Source organism: Vanessa tameamea, chromosome 19 (assembly GCF_037043105.1).
Source record: "Vanessa tameamea isolate UH-Manoa-2023 chromosome 19, ilVanTame1 primary haplotype, whole genome shotgun sequence".
Classification (NCBI taxonomy): domain Eukaryota; kingdom Metazoa; phylum Arthropoda; class Insecta; order Lepidoptera; family Nymphalidae; genus Vanessa; species Vanessa tameamea.
Window position 1 is genome coordinate 8,084,110 of NC_087327.1, and position 20,060 is coordinate 8,104,169.

Genomic DNA, 20,060 nt, shown 5'->3' on the forward strand with positions numbered 1-20,060 from the left:
GGTCGATCGCTAAGTTACATACATATCAAGATACGAAATACACTAGGTTTCGTAATTGAGATGTAAGTGGGCCTATGAGATGTGCACTGCATGAAGGTTGTAATCTTAGAGCAAAATTTACGACTGAAAATTTCGTATGAAATTTTTCTAATAAATTCGACACCTTCAGACATATTTTATAAACTCGCAACTCACCGCAGAATATGATCGTGAAATGTCAAAAAGTGATATTATGCGACTTCACTAATTACGACATTTAAAGGATTAACGCATCCAAATAATGTAAATCCGCAAGTTTGATTTAATTATTCATGGAATAAGATACGATTTTTGTTATCATTCGATTTCTCCTACCCAAAATCTTCAAAAAAAATTACCACAACATTTCCTGTAATTTTGAAAGTAGATGCGCGTTGCAACAAATGTACTTTCTGCGAATGCATTTCAGACCCATTTTTATCCCAAAGGACCCGAATGTCGTTAGCAAATTAGATTGTCCGGACCTAGTTTCCAACGACATATGCGCGTAATGCCCTAGCTGTAGTTGGATTTATAATGGAAAGTCTAAACAAATCCGTTGTGCATTTTAATATAAATCTTTTTTGAACTCACAAAATTGCAAGTGAGTTGTAAATTTTCCTTTTTTTATATAGCTTGGCAGATGGGCAAACGTCCACTGTCCATAGACATTAGTGATGTAGGAAATATTAAACATACCTTACATCACACACACACATAGTTACACCGGCTTACCTTTCAAACCGGAATACAATAATACTAAGTATTGCTGGTAGAATATCTGATGAGTGGGTGGTACCTACCCACATGGGTTTGAACAAAACCCTACCACCGAGATCCTATTTCTTTTCAAAAGCTTCTTTTATTCTTGTGGCAGAATTTTACCAGATACAACGAAATTCTCACACGATGTCTGCTTTCACAGCAGAGCACGAGAAAAAAACAAATTAAACACAATAAAAAATCAGTCACTCTTGTCTAGATTTGAACGCGCAATCTTAGGTTAATATTTACGTGATTTAACTTCTGGGCCATCTCGGCTCTGGTCGGAAAACATATCATACTATGTTTAATGAATAGCAAAAACAAACTGGACACAATAATCAAATACTAGTGAATTATTCATAAATCTATTAGTTGATTTGAATGACGTCTATATATCAATATACTAAATTATTATCCGTATATTAAAAAAAGTATTTTTTTATTTGTATATTTGATGGAAAATAGGCTATATTTTTTACAGACGTATTCATCAACAGAGTGATTTTAATAGATCTCCATTATAAGTCAATATCAAAATTCTAAGCTGCTCATATTAGTCGCAGGGCATTGTGCAAGGCCTTATGGATAGTTACTAAGACCTCATTATTTTACCAGCAAACAGTTAAAGTGAAAGAACTGGTGTGACCCGGTTTAAAGGGCGAGTGAGAGTGAGTAAAACTAAAGGCACAAAGGAAATAACATGTCAATTCCATGACTGTTGGTGCATTGGCGGTGTAAGGAACGGTACAAGTTTCTTTCAGTACCATTTTCCGTGGGCAGCGGTGACCACTTACCAACGCTATAAAGAACTATTATGTTCTTACCTTACGTATTATCTTTGTTTCAGGCTGACTGTGCAGCGGTTGCTCAGCATCACACTGATAACCATCATTGCTGACATCGTCTCGTCCCAAGAAGACAACCCGATAAAAGAACACCAGGGGCCACAGACCTGCGGTGGCCTCTTAAAGGGCCCCGTTGGTATTATCCAAACTCCCAACTTCCCCAATCCTTTTCCCGTCCCGATTAAGTGTAGGTGGATAATCGAACACGATATCGTGAACGGAACGATATCGATATACTTCACGCAGCAGTACACCACTAGCGGCCTGACGTTTACGGAGTATATGTATTACGATGAATCGTATAAGCTGGGGGAGAGAAAGGCGCTCAGTGTGACGGAGGAAAACATCACAAGAATCAAATGGTTGCAGGTAAGGTTTTTTTTTCTACCCAAAACTATGCACATTTTTTTTATTAAGAGCGCGATTAAGAAGTTAATTATAGAAATTTTGATTGAATACGTACTTTCATATAAAAACAATCAACCAGCAAACAGCTTAAGACAATTAATTATAACCCGACAAAATCAAATACTTCTTACATTTTACAACTTTTATTTGATTTAAACATATTATATTTTCTTCAGCCTTTTAATTTTTATTTTTAATTTCATATTACAAAGCTGGAAAGTTAGAATGCTTGAACGCGCTAATGCCAATAACTTCAAATTCGATTTTTAAAATTAATATTTCTAAGTAACTTTTCGTGTTAGGTTTGTGGTTACGCAACCCTTTTTATTTTAACTAGAAGAGGCGTTTACGCATCCGCTCCGCGGAGAATGGGCCGTGGCTTGTGAGCCTCCGGGTCGATTGCCATGAACTAAAACATATACTAAAACTGTACTTACACTCTAAGGATGTCATGTCCAGTCTTTCTATGGGGGGGGGAGCATTAATAATAACACAACCCTAAAAGCGGTGCACTAACAATTAGCGTCATTTAATCTGTACTGTTTTATTGATAATGAGAGACACGTACTTATGTATCTTTGCATCATGTATGTTTTTGAAAGAAACAAAAAATCCACACGTTAAAACTGTGAGGACAGATAGCATTTTATTTATTTACTAGACGTGTACTCAATGTCTTATTCCATCGGAAACATTATACAGAAACTTACCGATACTTTTTCAGTGTGAGAATTTTTTACTGACTAATTTTCATTTCAATTTTGTAATTGGTATTTTAAAAATATCCATACAAACTTTCATGCTGAATTTCACCCTAATAAGTTACGAAGTAAAAAAAAGACTTATGATACTACTGTTTCTGTACTTCATAAATGCAATTCAGTATGATTCGCCTTTACGTGTAAACAACATTTCATTTAGAATTGTTTGTATCTGATAAAAATATATGTTTGTTACGATATTGTCCGTCACCACCAAACGGGAAATATCAGTGATGCTCGCCTGGATTTGAACTCAGAAATATAGGGTAAAATTCACGTCTTCTAAGCATGACAAAATGTCTTTAACGAACGTTAGTACAATGTCCTAAATAAAATTAATTCTATTTACTAAATTAATATATACACAAAACGAATCTTCCATACATGACAAGAAATATACAAATATATTATTTATAAAAGCGTTCATATTTAGAAATTAAAATAAAATGTCAAATTCAAACAGAAAATTACTTTGAACCTAAAATTTAATTATAATCGTACAGTTTAATTTCGAAAATAATAAAATACAAGTAATACGATTGTGGATGTCGTAATAATTCAATTCAGCAAACCGAACATTATATCCTCCGGATTAATAAAATCGCACGAAGTACTGACGTTCAAGAAAATCGTGATATTTAGAAATTGTGCCAATCCGAATCATTATTCAAAACAAACGCATAGCAAGTTTCTTATAGTCGCTGAAACTTAACATTGTTATCAAGCTAACGACGCAAAATCTCAGCGTGATTGCCATTTTTATTATTTAAATTTTGAGTATTAAGAACCATTCGAGTTGTTTGCTTAAATTAATAATATAACTTAGTCATATATACTTAGAGAATTGCATAAAACTATTTAATGTTATTGTTTTAATTGTATTGTTATAAAATTTTAAATATGCTTCTTTTTCCGCCATATTGGTTTTAAATTAATTTAACCGTTAGAATGTGTTTATTTATATTCATTTTAGATTTTTGCTGATCAGCAACTGTCAACTACGAATATTATATACTTATATACTACTAATTTACTATATATACGAATATGTATGTACATAAGCAATGCTTTTGAAAATATTAATATATAAGATTTTAAATTAACATGGTTATTTTTATTACTAACAGTATCTAGAACGGGATATTTACCATGTTTTTTATTTTTATTTGGTGGAGCTCGATATTTCGACATTATCTACGAATGTCTTGTTCACGAGACTGACGTTTGCGGGTAGATGTTGACGGCATTAGAAGTGTCCATATCGGACTACCTCCTTTCACTGGATTATCACTGGATTCCATACTTTTGATAAAATTATGCAAACCCTTGAATAATAATATAAAAAATTCGCGAATCGATACGGTGAGTTTCGTTTGTAAAACACGGGATCGAGTTTCGAGTGTAAATAAAACAAATAGATGGGGTGAAAGTGACAGTGGTAGTGGTAACCAGTGTTTACGCAGCAAACGTACGAGAAAGGAGGTAGTCCGATATGAACACTTCTAATGCCGTCAACATCTACCCGCAAACGTCAGTCTCGTGAACAAGACATTCGTAGATAATGTCGAAATATCGAGCTCCACCAAATAAAAATAAAAAACATGGTAAATATCCCGTTTTAAATACTGTTAGTAATATTAATATACTTAGAAATATGTTATCTTATAATTGAAAATCAAAACTTAAATGTGAAAACTTCTATAAAATAAATAATAAATAAATAAAAAATAAAGAAACCAGAATACAGATGTAAACTTTGAGTACGTATTTTTTTTTATGTCATATAGGTAGGCGGACTATGATGGTACAATGGTAAATGGTCACCGCTTCCCACTGTAGGAACTATTAAAATCTTATCTTATTACCTGCGCCACAAATCTTGGGAAGTAAGATTTAATGTCTCTTGTGGGTAGTTACACTGACTCACTCACCTTTCAAATCGGAACACAACGATACTGAGTATTGCCGTTTAGCGGTAGAAGATAGACGTAAATAAACTTTCGTCACAAATTCTGTAACTCAACCTCGGGCCGGTTTTTCGGTCGATTTTTGTTCAGTAGCACCCCGGAGTCTGGATGTTGGATGTGTGTGGTGCACACAATTGTGCAATATCTTGCCTAGTAAAGCACATAAAGCCGCTTGGTCTGGCACCTGTACTTTATTCATCCGTGTCAAATTTGCCATCCCATCGGACTATGAGAGTGAGATAATTGATTTTACACGTGTGTTTGTGCACACACTCGTGGAACGTAGTACGTATAACGTAGTTGAAGTTGGTCAGGACGACATCATCATAACTCTCAACGAAAAATTTACAAGCCTTACTTAAAACCTAAAATCATCATTATATTTCGATCATTAAAAATCTAAATGAAAACAGCTTTCCATTATTAAGCCGCTACAATCCTCAACTGATCCGACAGGAAAGAGCTATCACCGAAACAATAGAAATACCTTGTAAAATGGTAATATCCTTTGAAAGAATCACCCGGAAGAAGGCGGGAAATAGTCTAGTTCAACGGCCTTTGTGTCCAACAATATCTTGGCGTGGAACCAGTGATTCTCTTCGTAACATCATTTTTAATACTTAGCGTTCGTAAAACCTTCGACAGGATTACAAAAAATAAGAATGTCATAACGTTACAATAAATAAAAAAACGATTTTTTTGTTATGTCTAATTGAATAGATTACTTAAGCAGAAGGTGCACCGCTTTTTGTAGAAGGTTTTTGTATATAATATTTTTATTTAAGATAATAAGCTGACCTTCATGATTTTATTAAATTTAGACCATTGACGTGGCAAGCTTGAATTTTATATACCTGTACATCACGTAACAGCTTTAAACAGCGTGTTCATACGAATAAATTACATTTTCAGAAGCAAAACATCGTTGGGCGCGACGTGTGTAAAATTTGATTTAAATTATTAATTTAGATTTTATATTCGAAATTTAAAAAATCAGATACGTCATGTAGCAACGAACATGACTTGTTTATTTATTACCTATATTTCACCTTCCCGAGTCATACTTATGTATGTGAATAGTTCTTGAATACTAGGGATGTTTTGTTGGTTAGCTTGATCCCGGCATTCACGTATTAAATCTGGGTTAAATCGAAAACACTCAGCGCAGCATGTTCAATCAGCACTGTTGCACAGATTATTTATTTAATTGAGTAAGCATTTATTTATAATGCATTTTGTAAGATTATTCAAATAAACGTACTTTATTTTTCTATTGATATAAACCCAAGTATGATTATTCTGCACGATATATATAACTAATATCACGTAATTATATTATTCTTAACGACATTTTTCTTTTTTAAATTTGATAAAAAAAAAAATTGAATTGTTCTGGAAGGATGTGACTTCTGACGCAAGGTTCATACTAATTCAAAAGTCAGAGCTGCATTAGTAAGATTTGTAAAAATAAGTTCAGGAGTTTTCATTTAGAGTAAGCAAAAGAAATATGCTAATTAAAAATTAACATTATTTATATCAAATGTCAAGGAATTACAAATATATCAATTATTCTAATTAAAACATCAGTTACTTACACTTTCACTTTTATAATAATATTAAATATCAATGTGATGTTAAACATATTAATCCTCCAGCGAAAAAAAAAACACTTAAATAAATAATATGACATTTTTAATAACAAGATATACTCGTATGATCAATTTGACATCAATTCTTCGTCTAACAATAACATATTTTAATTGCGGAATTAATCCAACTGATGTTTGAATATTTAAATATCGAATTATGGAACTGAAGTAATTGTTATTCACATCACGTTCTGTTGAAGACTATGACCGAAGTGAGTTAAAAAGAACGACTGGTAGAATGTTAATTGAATGATAAATATTTAAGAATTTGAAAATTTTACTATAATTATTCTTGAAGAGCGGTTTTTTAAAAATTCGGTTTATTAAATTAAGAATTTCGTAATATTATTTGTTTGAAAATCGAACAAGGCGGCCTTTGACTACTCATTTCAACACATCGTGTAGTACTTAGACTAATCTTCTAAACTATGATCCCATCAAAAACATAAATGTAAAAATGAGAGCCAAGTCCAATATTACGATATATACCTTGGTTGTTGACTTCAACGACAAAAGAAGTGAGATCTAAATGGATGCCAAGTTTAATGGTCCTTCCTGAAATTTATTTATAACTACATAAAATATCATTTCTTCTTATAACTTAGGATAATATATTGTAGCCTAAGGTCTCTCTTGGCTAGTTCTTATATGTTCATAAACACAAATTGTAGTTTGTGTTTATAATAACAAATTATAACTCAGAACATCTAAGAAAAATGGAGGAGAGCTCAGTATTGCTTAGTTAGTATTAACTTACATTAAGAGCTGCGATGGTCCAGTCACTAGAAAACATGAATGTTAACCAGATATTCCGAGTTCATATCCAGACAAGTACCATTGAATTTTTGCGTGCTTAATTTGTGTTTATAATTCATTTGTAACAGGCTTAGAACTTGCGAAGGCTATAATATAATTCTTATATGAGTTATAAATAATTTTAAATTTTAAAAGAGTTATAAATACTGTTAAATTTTAAAAGTATTTATAACAAAAGTTTGAAATAAAAAAAAAGAACTCAAAACCTACGTATACAATGCTAAAACAAACATCCTTATTAGATGACTTAACATAAATAAAAACATTATCCATTTTTTACAATACTAAGTGCTTCTAGCACTCTTGTGTTCATCGTATTGTATTGTACTCATTCGTGTACAAAGTGCTACGACGTACTCAAGTGCTTAAGCTAACCAAAGAAACGTTATTGCTGTACAGTCGGTTTAAAGTCAATCGTTTAACACAAAAACATTTATCGATTCACGTTATTCGTTTGTTTATTGTGTATCCATTAGCATTGGGAGTTTAAAATTATTATTTACTAAATGCGTAAGTAACTCTTTCTGTCATGCTTCCATAGGTGAAACACTAAACCGAATTTACTTCAATTTTGTATGAAAAAATGTTGAACCCAATAAAAGAGCACAGGCTACATTTTTATCATTAAAACCTTCGACTGACAGAACATGCGGGCAAAGCCGAAAACTAGTATTATAATACGATAAGATAAAAAAATAAGTATGTGAGCCGAGATGGTCCAGTGGAAACCTGCATGAATAATCGAAGTTGTATCGGAAAGGAATCGGATACGTATACATTAATAGTTGAATAGTAGAAATAACCGTTGCATTGTTAGTAGAATTAGCCCCTAAACGATATATTTTTTTGGTGTCTTTGAGATTAATTTTAAAAATAAATGTACATGTACAAATTAATTACGGCAAAGCCTTAAGCCCTTTATTCTATCAGGCTGTTCGGTTAAATGTTTAATTCCCTGCAAGATATTTTCTGTAGTGGAACGAGATGAATTTATGGACACAAATTTCACATTCAAAAACATTGTGGTTTACCCGGCTTTGAACTCTTGGTCTTTGTTAAAGATGCAATGGTTTATCCATTGACCCATCTCTGTTAATATAAAAAAAGGTATTTTTAAGTCTAGTCATTGTTTTCTTCCTGTATATAATTAACTAAATAATATAATATTATATATAAAACGGAGCCGGATCTGTAGTTGACATATTGTTTTCAAAGAGTAGTCGCATGAGCTTCATATCGATACAAGAACTTCGTATTAAAATATAGATTATATATATTATGACCGTGTTTGTTCTTTTTATTTATTTAGTAGCTACTCGTCCCGGGACTTCATAATACGTTTATATCGAAGGACAAACATCTCGATAAAGATTTTTTTTGGACCAAGAACCTTCTCAGGCTCACGCAAAAAAACTTAACAAAGTAGCACCACAATAGGGTGATATGTTAAAAAACGCTTAAAGGACAAACGTAGATACATTTATATTTTTTATTGAGAATGTCTGATAATAGTTAGGACTATTATCAGACATTCTCAAAATATCACCAGAGATCTTAATGACATTATACTTCGTGCGGATGTTAGGCGGAAAAAAGTCTATGTCTTAAATTTATAACGTTAGATTAATTTTACCTATAGTGCAGCTAATAAACTTTTAAAAGATTTGAAAGGAAATCGATATTCGTACTAAATTAAATTGATTACATAATTGCACAGCCCTATCGTTACTAGTATTTAGACTCACTCTGAATTGCAAATGGTTAGTACTAAGCAGTATGTGTTTGAAGCAACGTGATCCGATTACATAACGCGAGCTCGTACCAGTGGTCGTATGTACAAAAAGTACTTCGGCCTACACAATATATTAAAACGCAAAAGTTCTATGTTATGCGATATACTCCGAAGTTATAACTTTTTCATAATCATCTTTATTATACAATACATCTTTATTTGTACGGACTTTAGATTCAGATTTAATACGGTTGGTATATAACGCAAACTGTTCCCTCGGCCCTTCTAGATGAGTGTTTCCAACATCAGAAACAACAAGACTGTATAGCGGTTTGAATATAATTCAATAATTCAACAAAACTTTTCAGGCAAACTGTTTGACAGCGCATTGACGGTGTGAGTAATTGTATATACCTCTTAAAGTGCCTTCACTTTGGCAGAAAGCGACAACTAAAATCTGCCTTCTTAAAATAAATAAAAATATATTTCATTAAACCAACATTTACTTTGAAACATTGGACATTGAAGTCTTCTTGCCTCAAATAAATATGTGAGCTATTTCATGTCCTGTTCAGAGGTTCACGATGTCTGTCATTTATGTTTTTAATTGCGTATGTACCCTAACCCTAACACTTAGTAAAACTTTAACAGTCATAACTAGTATCATCAAATTAAAATGAAGCTATTTTTATATCCTATATCTTATCTAAATATATCCCTTTTACCTGCAATTGGACTGGCTCACACATCTAGAATATAACAGTACTAATTAGAGCTTGAACAAAGCCCTAACACTAAGTAAAACTTTAACAGTCGTATCTAGTATAATTGTACTGTAATAAATCTCTCCAAGTTATAAAGCCTCGATATAGTTCTATTTATTCAGATAAATCGAAAAAGCTCCAAGTGTATTTCCTAAAACAATGTCCACGCTAACAATATAGAGAGCGTTACGTACGTCTCAAACAAAATCCGATGGAAAATTCAAACGGTGTTAGCGGACTGTAAACAAATATGTTTTGTTTTAAAAGCTCGAAAGTTCAATATGGGCTGATACGGGCGAAGCGTTCAAACTTGTGCATACATTCACATAACTCTAAAGTTGTTTCGCCAACTAGATACTTATCGCTCTTGAATCTTGCAAGTTGCTAAATTTTTAATGCAAAATAAACACTAACAAAACTCTGAGACTCTGCCAAACTCCAATAGAAATGTCAATGATTTTGGCGGAATAAGTTTGTTATACATGGGTGATAAAGTACGTTTAATATTTTAGAGCTAATTTTAACTGAATTAATAAGCTAAGAACTTTGTACGTTTCTCTTTTACAGCAGAACCTCTTTTGGTAGTAAATTTGAAATTTTTTATACCGCAAAGTTTTCTAATAACCCTTAAAATGAGAGCGAATCCGCGGGGTGACAGATATGTCATACATATATAACATATAAATAGGCACTATTTATATGTTATATATGTGTATTTATATGTTATATAGGTGCACGTTTGAGTAACTACAAATTGATCGATTAAGACCTAAGCGATTATAGCTTTAATTACAAATCAACTAAGGGTGTCTTATACTTAAGAGCGAGTGCCGCTATATTAATATTAAATAATAATGATAATATTAAATCCTAAATATTTTGCATGAGTGGATGGAAGATAAAAATATGATAAATGTTTTAAGAACGCCATGACGAGCTAATTTTCTTTTATTCCTTATATGTTTTTTTCTATCGTATATGTTCTGCTCACAAAGAGAGTAGACCTTAGCCCATCAGTGGTATCTATGGATCAGCTGCTTAGAGTCGAGTTACGTGCTGCTAAAATGCAGACATCTCCCTGCGCATCCGTTAATATTGAAGTGATTACAGACAAATGTGTTTCTCTAATACTATATCGTAACTGATAAGGTTTTTATAGTCTACCCGCTCCCTTTCACAATTTATATTTTTCTTTAAAACAAAAAAAAATTAAAAAGTAAGCACAAAAAGTAACACATGTTTGATTCAATGCTTTAATATGAGAAAAAAGGAATCGCCGCAAGCGCTTGCATTTGAAAGGATCGTGAGCGCTTGAGCAGCTTTGAACGCGTGCCGCGCGTAGAGAAGCGGCTCAACTCAGCCTCTAATACCTACGCACCTTTATACAGAATCAATATCGACTGCTTACTGATTAAATCTTAATTGAATTGAACAACATCTGATTAAATCATAATTAAATTACCTTTTTCGTAGTAGAGTAAATGATATTGTTTTATTTGACAACGTCTGATATTAAGTTGAAATATAATACGTTGTACAGAACAATATTGTATGTACTTAGCCGAGCTTAGTGCATTGTAATTTCTGTTGATTGAATTTCAAAGTTTAAATAAAATTCAATTGAAACTATTTCAAACAGTTATAATGTTTCCAACTAAACTCGTTTTATTTTTAAAGCTCGTAAATTATGTATGGTTGAGTGAACATTGAAATAAAATAATGAAGTCATTTCAAATGGAACTCTATATTCACGAGCATCAAGGAAGAGGTTACAAAGCTTTCATAAGCATCTAACTCTATGTTTATGCCGTTTGTATTGTAATGTAGTAACCTATAAAAAATTTAATACATCAAAAAAAATAAACGGAAGCAGCATTTTAGTTATCATATTACCATATAATATTGCTCTGACTTCAAACTTTCAAATAATTAACATAATTTGTATGTCAAACATATTATATATGTAATAACATTACCAACGAATCTATTTCAATTCGAACAGTAGTGAATAAGTATTATTATTATAAGTTGAGCTATCAAACTTTTTACGATCTCAGTCTTTACAATGTACATAAATCGAAGGTTATATTTAACATTATTCTCCGTATCTCATCCATTTATGTAACTTAGTGATTGGTTTCAAGCAATAAATTAATAAATAAAGTTTTGTTAAGTTAATTTTCCGTTCTATATTCCGTTATATTATTTTAACATTACAGTCAAGTATTTTAATAATGAATTGTTTAATTATTATTATAAATATAGTTGCGAGAAAGTTTGAAGTAATGAAGATCAGCTCATTTTTTTTCTTGGCATTTTTTTAATCGAGATTATTTTTACATATTTCACATAGTATTTGTGTCTACTTCCTTATTTTGGGGCGTCACGTAATCGTCGCATGCACATATCTCCGTAACATCTCAACTAATCTCCTCTGCAGGATATTATCATCTTGAAGGTGTCAGGGTACAGAGAATGAAGAGGAGGCTGACAGAGGATATAGTACCGTCGTTTACAAAGGGACTGGAGTAAATTCAACTATCAGTATAATTATATACCTTCTATTTCCGTTTCGATTAGTTATTGATATTAATTTTAAAGATTTGTAACGAATTGTTTGCATATTTCATATGTTGTCAGTCATTTGCAGTCGAAACAATTGGATGATATACTTTATTCAAGTAGGCTTTTACAAGCACTTTTAAATCGTCACTTAACAAACTATATTAAGTTAAGCTACCACCGGTTCGGAATGTAGATTCTACCGAGAAAAAGCGGCAAGAAACTCAGTAGTTACTCTTTTTCAACATACAGTCATGTTAGTTAAATACAATTATATATGTATGTTATATATCCTGCCTGAAAGTCAACAAGCATTAACTCCACGCTTTTTTATCATCTTTATAATCTTGTATCGAATAATATGCCTTCTTTACCGGTGTATTTTATACAAATGATTTGAATTTATGAAAAGGATAAGTTAAACATGTCATCGAATGACTGATCGCTTAAATAATTTACATTACATTTTTTGGATCATTTTCCTTAAAATTAACTTTAGTATTATTGCCAAGTATCAAAATGTTTTTTTCTGATATAAACAGAATCAACTAGCCTTGAACTCACTAATTTACATTTACTCCTGCGTTTTATTACACCTAATAATGTGTTCCTTTATAGGAACAGAGTATCTATGGATTTATCTTCCTCGTAAAATGAAAGTGCATGTCCAGTGATAAAACTTCCAGATGGTTTTACCAACAATTAAACATCCCTTTTATAAAGCACTAGCAACGTACTCCGGTTTTCTGTGGGTTTACATAGAGTATTTAATTACGTCCAATATGGTTTTTTAGTTGAGTTTGTCGCATCAAAATGCGGCTTTAATATCCCCAAAAGTCCTCCTCAAAACGAGTAAAAATTTTTTATTGATTTTGATCAATAAAAAATTTTTACTCGCTTTTTGATGACATTTCATTATTTAAAGTAAAACCTAATTAACGAAATATTTAGTGACATTAGAAATAACAGAGAGACTATTCATGATAGGTAATAAAATATCTTAGATGTGATAATTGATAAAATTATATTGACGACTTTGTGTGCATGGAATTTATTGTATAAGGGCAAAGTGATGGCCTTGAACTTCGTCCTTGAAGGCCGTATAGACTCTGTATGTAATTACTACAGACCCTCGTTATCATTGATCGAGTTAACATCACGCCATCTAAAACGTCTGCTATTGGTTAACGACCAGCGAAGATGAAGATTTTTCTAGATAGTCTATACTAAGATTATAAATTCGAAAGCAATCCTGTCTTTTCACGACCAAATGACTGAAAATAATTTAACGAAATTAGAAAAAAAAATGATGCAAACTTGAAGTTCAAGGTAAGACGCTTACAACGTGCAAGAATCCGCGGCTGACAAATAGTTCTCTTTAAATATTCAAAAAACACATTTGAAGCTAAAACGGAGATGACAGTTTCAAAACAAGACAAGTAGGACTCACTTTTCGTGTACTTAGGACTTACTTACTTCGGAGACATTTATATTTGAGTATTTCGAAAAAAAATTTATATTCACTTCTCTTACTTACAAAGAGAAACTTCGCGCCGTACGCTTTACTTTTCTTAATACAAATACAAATAATATAATTCAAACAAGATTCGTTGTTGTTTTCTTTTAATTTTTACGAATAAACAAAATTAACTCTTAAGATGTTCTTCTAATAGAAGTTTCCCTGCTTCGACTTTGTGAATTCCATTTAGAATAAACTACGATTCGAAATTCGGATGCTTTCAACGGTATTAGCGAACAGTAAACAAGTCTCTTTTATTTTTAAAGTCGGTAAAGTTTAATTTAGGTTGAGGCAGAACGCTCGACGTACATACACATTTACCTAAGATTAGGGATTCTCTTCGTCTGTGCTTTTACGGACACATTATTCAAATCCTTTTAAAACGGTAGATTTTTTAAATGTTTTTTCAATTGCTTGAATTGTTAAATAGACTACGTTACAGAGCTGGTTTATTATGGGGAGGGGTGGGGGGTCGTGAAAGGCAAAATAAGAAGGCGAAAAACGAATTGCAAAGCTGCTTAAGTAGTCTCAGGCTCTATTACATTTTTATTCTATTTTAACTTGGTGGTAGAGTATTTTGTAAGCCAGTCTAGGCAGGTATCACGCACTTCTCAGATATTCTAGCATCAAACAGCAATACTTAGTACTATTGTGCTCCTGTTTGAAGGGTGAGTGAGCCTGTGTAACTGCAAGCACAAGAGACATAACATCTTAGCTCCTAAGATTGGTAGCTCATTAATATAAAGTATGGAATTGTTAATATTTCTTACAGCGCCTATGTCAATGGGTTATCCTATCGTCTTACTTTGATTAATAATATATAAACAGAGTGAATGATGAAATCATTTTGTATAATGTTTGCCTGCACTCAACATTATGATTTTAATTAATTTTATTGTTTACATAATTAAACGTTCAGTGCATACAATGGCTTGAGCGAATTACCAGGATATGCTGAGCAACGTAGAGCAGGAGAAAGTCGGAAACGTTTTCGGTATATTTACATTTCTATTATGTTTATATATTAGTATAGTTTTATATAGGTATACATAAAACTGTTAGCCTTAATAAAATAGCATGAACCAATTTCTGAAACGCTGATTAAAGTTTGATTAATTTATCTGAAAGGTCATTGGTCAATGATAGAAGATAACGTAGTACCCGACCAATGAGCACTAAGTATTTATTCAGATTAGCCAATCTTACTTTATATTTTATATATAAAAAATAATATTAGTAGTGTGTTTTTAACTTACACAAAATTAAGTCAAACGACGAATTTCATTCATGTTTATAGCACTTACTTAGCCATAAAAACTATATTGCCGTTTTATATAAAGACTTAATATTTTCTAAGACAGTTTTATACCAACTTAGATAGTACTGTCCGACTGAAAGTTTTTTTAGGCTATAACAGCCGATGATTCGAAAATAACTATAGTGGAATCACGCTTACTCATTACCAAAGCGCTTTAACTCTAGGATCTCATTTTACGTCGACTATGTAACAATAACCCAATATTTCAGTGCTTATCATTGACGATGGTCATAACTGCTTAAAATTATAAACTATGTTTCAAAAGTCTTCCATTTATATAATATGGGCAGGAATATGAACAAATGGGTGGCCTGGTGGTAAGTGGCCTCTACCGCTTATAAGTGAGTTGTGAGAAATATTGACCATTCCTTAATTGGCACGGACCTTGAACTTTAAGTTGTTACGAAAAAAAAAATCCGCTTCTCACTAAATTTTTTACTCTTTTGCCTATTTAAATAGAAAGACACAAATGAAAAATTGCAAACAAAAATTCATTTTAAAAGGCAAAGTTTACGCATAAATTGTAGAAGACGACTATGTCAAACATTTCATATGATATCGAGACATATTTACCACGGCAAGTTTATTTCTACAAACGAGTACTCGAAATTGATCTTAAGCTACAAAACTGCGTATTCCATTTTAAATCTTATAAAAGTGTAAATAGGCTATATTTTAGAACTAAATTTTTAGTCTTTTATTCGATCGTGTGGCTTTGACGTTTTCAGTATTAACCGAATCGATTCAAAGCGATTTAATTTTAAGCAAAAAACAATCAATGTTTAAAAAAACGAATGGGTTCATTTAATAAAAAAACACTGTCACGTTAAATACTTATCAAAATCAAAATATACTTTATTCAAGTAGGCTTTTACAAGCACTTTTGAATCGTCATTTAACAAACTATATTAAGTAAAGCTACCACCAGTTCGGAATGTAGTAGAATTTGATGAAATTTAGTTTGTAGTTAGATTGAACCCCGAGGATGGACATGTACTACATTTGATACCTAACACAGTATGACCAACCGTAAAACGCGGGGAAAAACATTTTTATAAATGGTTATAAAATCGTTAATAAATATTAATTAAATTTCAGGAATGTCCTTCTTGTTTTTGCAGAAATGGTTTCCCTACTGAAGGTAAAACTTGGAAGTTAGTTTACAAAGCTAAGTATGTAGGAAGATGTCTGATACATTGTTTAAATTTGAAACATATAGTAGCTAACTGTCATGAGTATATATTATTATACGTTTATATATTTTTCTCACAATTTTTCCGCTACTATCCAGCGTTTTATTAGATTTTGTGCCAAACAATAGTGCCTAGATATTATATATTAAGAAAACTTTGTGTTTATAATTCATCTCGTGCTCGGCGGTGAAGGAAAACATCGTGAGGAAACCTGCATGTGTCTAATTTCAAAATTCTGCTACATGTGTATTCCACCAACCCGCATTAGAGCAGCGTGGTGGAAGATGCTCCAAACCTTCTCCTCAAAGGGAGAGGAGGCCTTAGCCCAGCAATTGGAAATTTACAGGCTGCTAATGTAAAAAATGTAAAAGAAAACTTACAAATAGATACATACTTATTTCAGTAACACAAGTAGCTTTTCACAGAGTAATTGCCATTTGATCTCTTTAAAACTTTAAAGTTCCCTACATTAAAATATTATAACGGTCGTACTCTCGCATAAATTGCTCGTCTAGTTTTAAGTTCATTTAAGTTCTTAGAGCTCTCTACACATGTGCCTTGAGAACGAGGTGCAAGGTAGGCAAGTTATATTCTTATGTTTATGAATTAATTTCGAAAGTAAATAAATACCCCTTTAGTCCACTTGATTGTAAGTAATCACGTTTACTATCACAAGTTCTACAACTGTGTGTATTGTCCTTTAAGTATTGTTTTTACTCTATACACAATATTATAAATTACGCAGGTCTGTAACAAAAATGCTGTCTGGATGTTTTCAACTAAAAAAATACTCAAATTCCAGAACGTCAGAATAAAAAAGGTGTTTTTTGGGTAAACTTAAGGTCATAAATAATAGGTAAAATTTTATTTCGATTACTGTTTTTAAATGTATACAGGTCATAACTATTATTAGTTTCTAAATAAAGAACGTCCTGTGTAAGCTACAATTATTATTGATATTTCTCAATGTTTGTCGGTATACCAAACATCAATAATTGTCGGTAACTGGTCCGTGCATAGTGCAACTCCACAAAACCTACCTTACCCCCATCCTCTTTCGACGAACCAGAATCATACTAGACAATTTTAAAGTTAATTCCATTCTTTATACAGAAATTCTCAGAAATAAAAATGCAGATCTTACAACGCTGAGTTCTATGATATACGAGTATTATGTTAAATAGTTCACAATGTATGAAATAAAATTATTTTTATTCGTATACGTCACATTAATAAAAAATCTACATTCTATGCAATGACGCTTACATTTTATTATTAAATCGAGTATTCATACATATATTTCAAACAACCCAATAGTATATTCCAAATGACGTCTCGTATAGAATTCTACTATCCGTAAGCAAAACGAATAATTTCTTGAAGTTCGAGCTTCAGTCGTTAATACGGAAACGACCATATGCACTATCAATATATAACAATCACCATTCACAAAACGAATTCCCCGCAATTTCGAAATAAATCAGAAGAAAATCTCAGCTATAAGTGCTTATTCGCCAAAATTGACCGTTAAACTTCTACCTATTCAAGTTGCCTGGTTGTACAGGCTCGCCGCTTACATAAGCCTCTTTACTTCGCTTTTGATTTTATTTTCGTGTACCGCAATGTTTCCTGCACAGCGTCGTCCGTTTATTCGTAATTGCAGACGAGAGCGCTTTCCTTTAAGCCAATTTTTTTGTATTCCCTTTTAATTTTTTTGATATCGTTAACTCATCTTCGTGTTTTTTTTACGTACTATTCATCAGTGAACCAACAACCGATGTAATTTTTATGATGATTATTGTCATTGGTTTTTTAGTTATTGTATAACAAGAGTAAAATTACATTTAGCGATACACACACATACAAAAAATTATGCACGTGTTAGATTTTTTATAGAGAGTTAATACATTATGTCATGATATTTTAAGAATAATTTCTATTTCTTTATTATTTTATTATATTTTAAGGTTATAAGACAATAAAAGATTATATATGAAACACAGATATTTATTTAGCCATTATAATAGCTGTTGTAAACGTAATATTCTATCAATTAATAATTACAATAAAAACCAATTACATTAATCAAAATATACTTTATTCAAGTTGGCTTTTGCAAGCATTTTTGAATCGTCATTTAACAAACTATTAAAAGTAAGCTACCACCGGTTCGGAATGTAGATTCTACCGAGAAGAACCGGCAAGAAACTCAGTAGTTACTCTTTTTCAATATCCAAAAATACAGTTATGTTAGTTATATACAATTATACTAACTTTGTATATATAATACTAACTTTATATATTGATAATTGCAAAAACACAATTCATATCATCATCAATAATTTAACAAGCAATAACGATTATACTATATCACAAAATTATATCGTACCTTAAATGTTAGCAGCAACTTGCTGGTCCAGGATCAAAGTGAAAAGTAAAAGCCCGGTATACCGAGCTTCTATCACTTATATAAGCCTCACTACAAATCACGTGACTCACAATAATGAACAGAAAAGTCAAAGTACCCTCTTATTTAATATTAATGTTATCAACAATTCAAAAATAACTTAAATTAAATTATTGTTATTACAGAATTGATTAAAACATACAATACATAGTGTAAGCCTTGTTTGTAATTGTCTAATTATTTATTTATTTCTTACTTAATCTGACACACGCATACAAATGTATAATTTCATATACATATATCTTTTTTTTTAAATTATAATTAACTCTTTCGGATACGTTGAACTACGCTGCATGATAACGGGAACAGTCATCCAAAATTATGTCAACTAACATCTCCTTTAACTGTGTTTATTTTTAAAGTTAATTTTTTTTTCGTACTATTTCTATTTTGTGTCGTATGATTTAAATAAAAGAAATCGATTTGTGCTTATGGCTACTGATCTGTGCCTACTTCTTAAGGGACACTGACTTGACTTCTAAACAGTGTTCAGGCTAGTTTGGTAATTAGGAACTTGATTAAAAAAATATGTGAAATAATTATGATTCCTTAAATGAATAAACATCACTATTCTATCTTGCAGTTTTATTCTGAACGAAGTTAGTCACTCGTACAATCGTAACATCGACTTACAATACTCTCGTTTTAAAAGTTTTAATTAATTTAAAGTGTCATATCATTTCTTGACATTTCACGATCCTGTTCCGGTCAATATGAATGGTTTTCACAGAATAGCTCAACAGATGTCAATGCCCCAACTTTTATGAGTACAAAGTTTAATAGAACAATATTCCTTTCAAACGTATTCGTGTTTACGTGTAGACTGCGAGGCCCATACATTTATATGTAATTATTTTCTCTCTTAGCCTTTACAAACAAATAATATAATAGTTCTGCTTATTCCGCACGCGCTACGTCACTGTAGTCGTTATGACAATGTCCTACATTTTCACTTTTACTACAACAATGTCGTTTGTACAGTGGAAAATAAAAAGCGCTAAACGAAATAAAAAAGTTGAAACTTCACATGTGTGCGTAAAGGCAATCTGGTTTGCATGAATAAGTAAATAATACAAAACTCATGTGTGTGTGCTCGTTTGCGTAAGCGTTACGTACGGTTTATTATTATTCTTTTGTTTAAATTTTATTTTAAATTATGCCATGGCTCGTTTTGATACTAAAATGCTTTGAAAAGCCGAGTGTAACTGTCATTTGTGGAGCAGGAATAAGTGACTCAAAGTTTGCGAGGGGTCGAATTATATTACTGTATGTGTAT

At 31.7% G+C, this 20,060-nt stretch overlaps 1 protein-coding gene across 2 annotated transcripts in view; it reads left to right on the forward strand.

Moving 5' to 3' along the window:
* Window positions 1-20,060, forward strand: part of LOC113399404 (uncharacterized protein) — a 519,786-nt gene that overhangs the window by 303,634 nt on the left and 196,092 nt on the right. For both annotated transcript variants that reach the window (XM_026638525.2, XM_026638526.2), the window contains exon 2: window positions 1,631-1,997. In XM_026638525.2, the coding sequence (XP_026494310.2) occupies window positions 1,631-1,997 (367 nt within the window). The remainder of the gene's footprint in view (window positions 1-1,630; window positions 1,998-20,060) is intronic.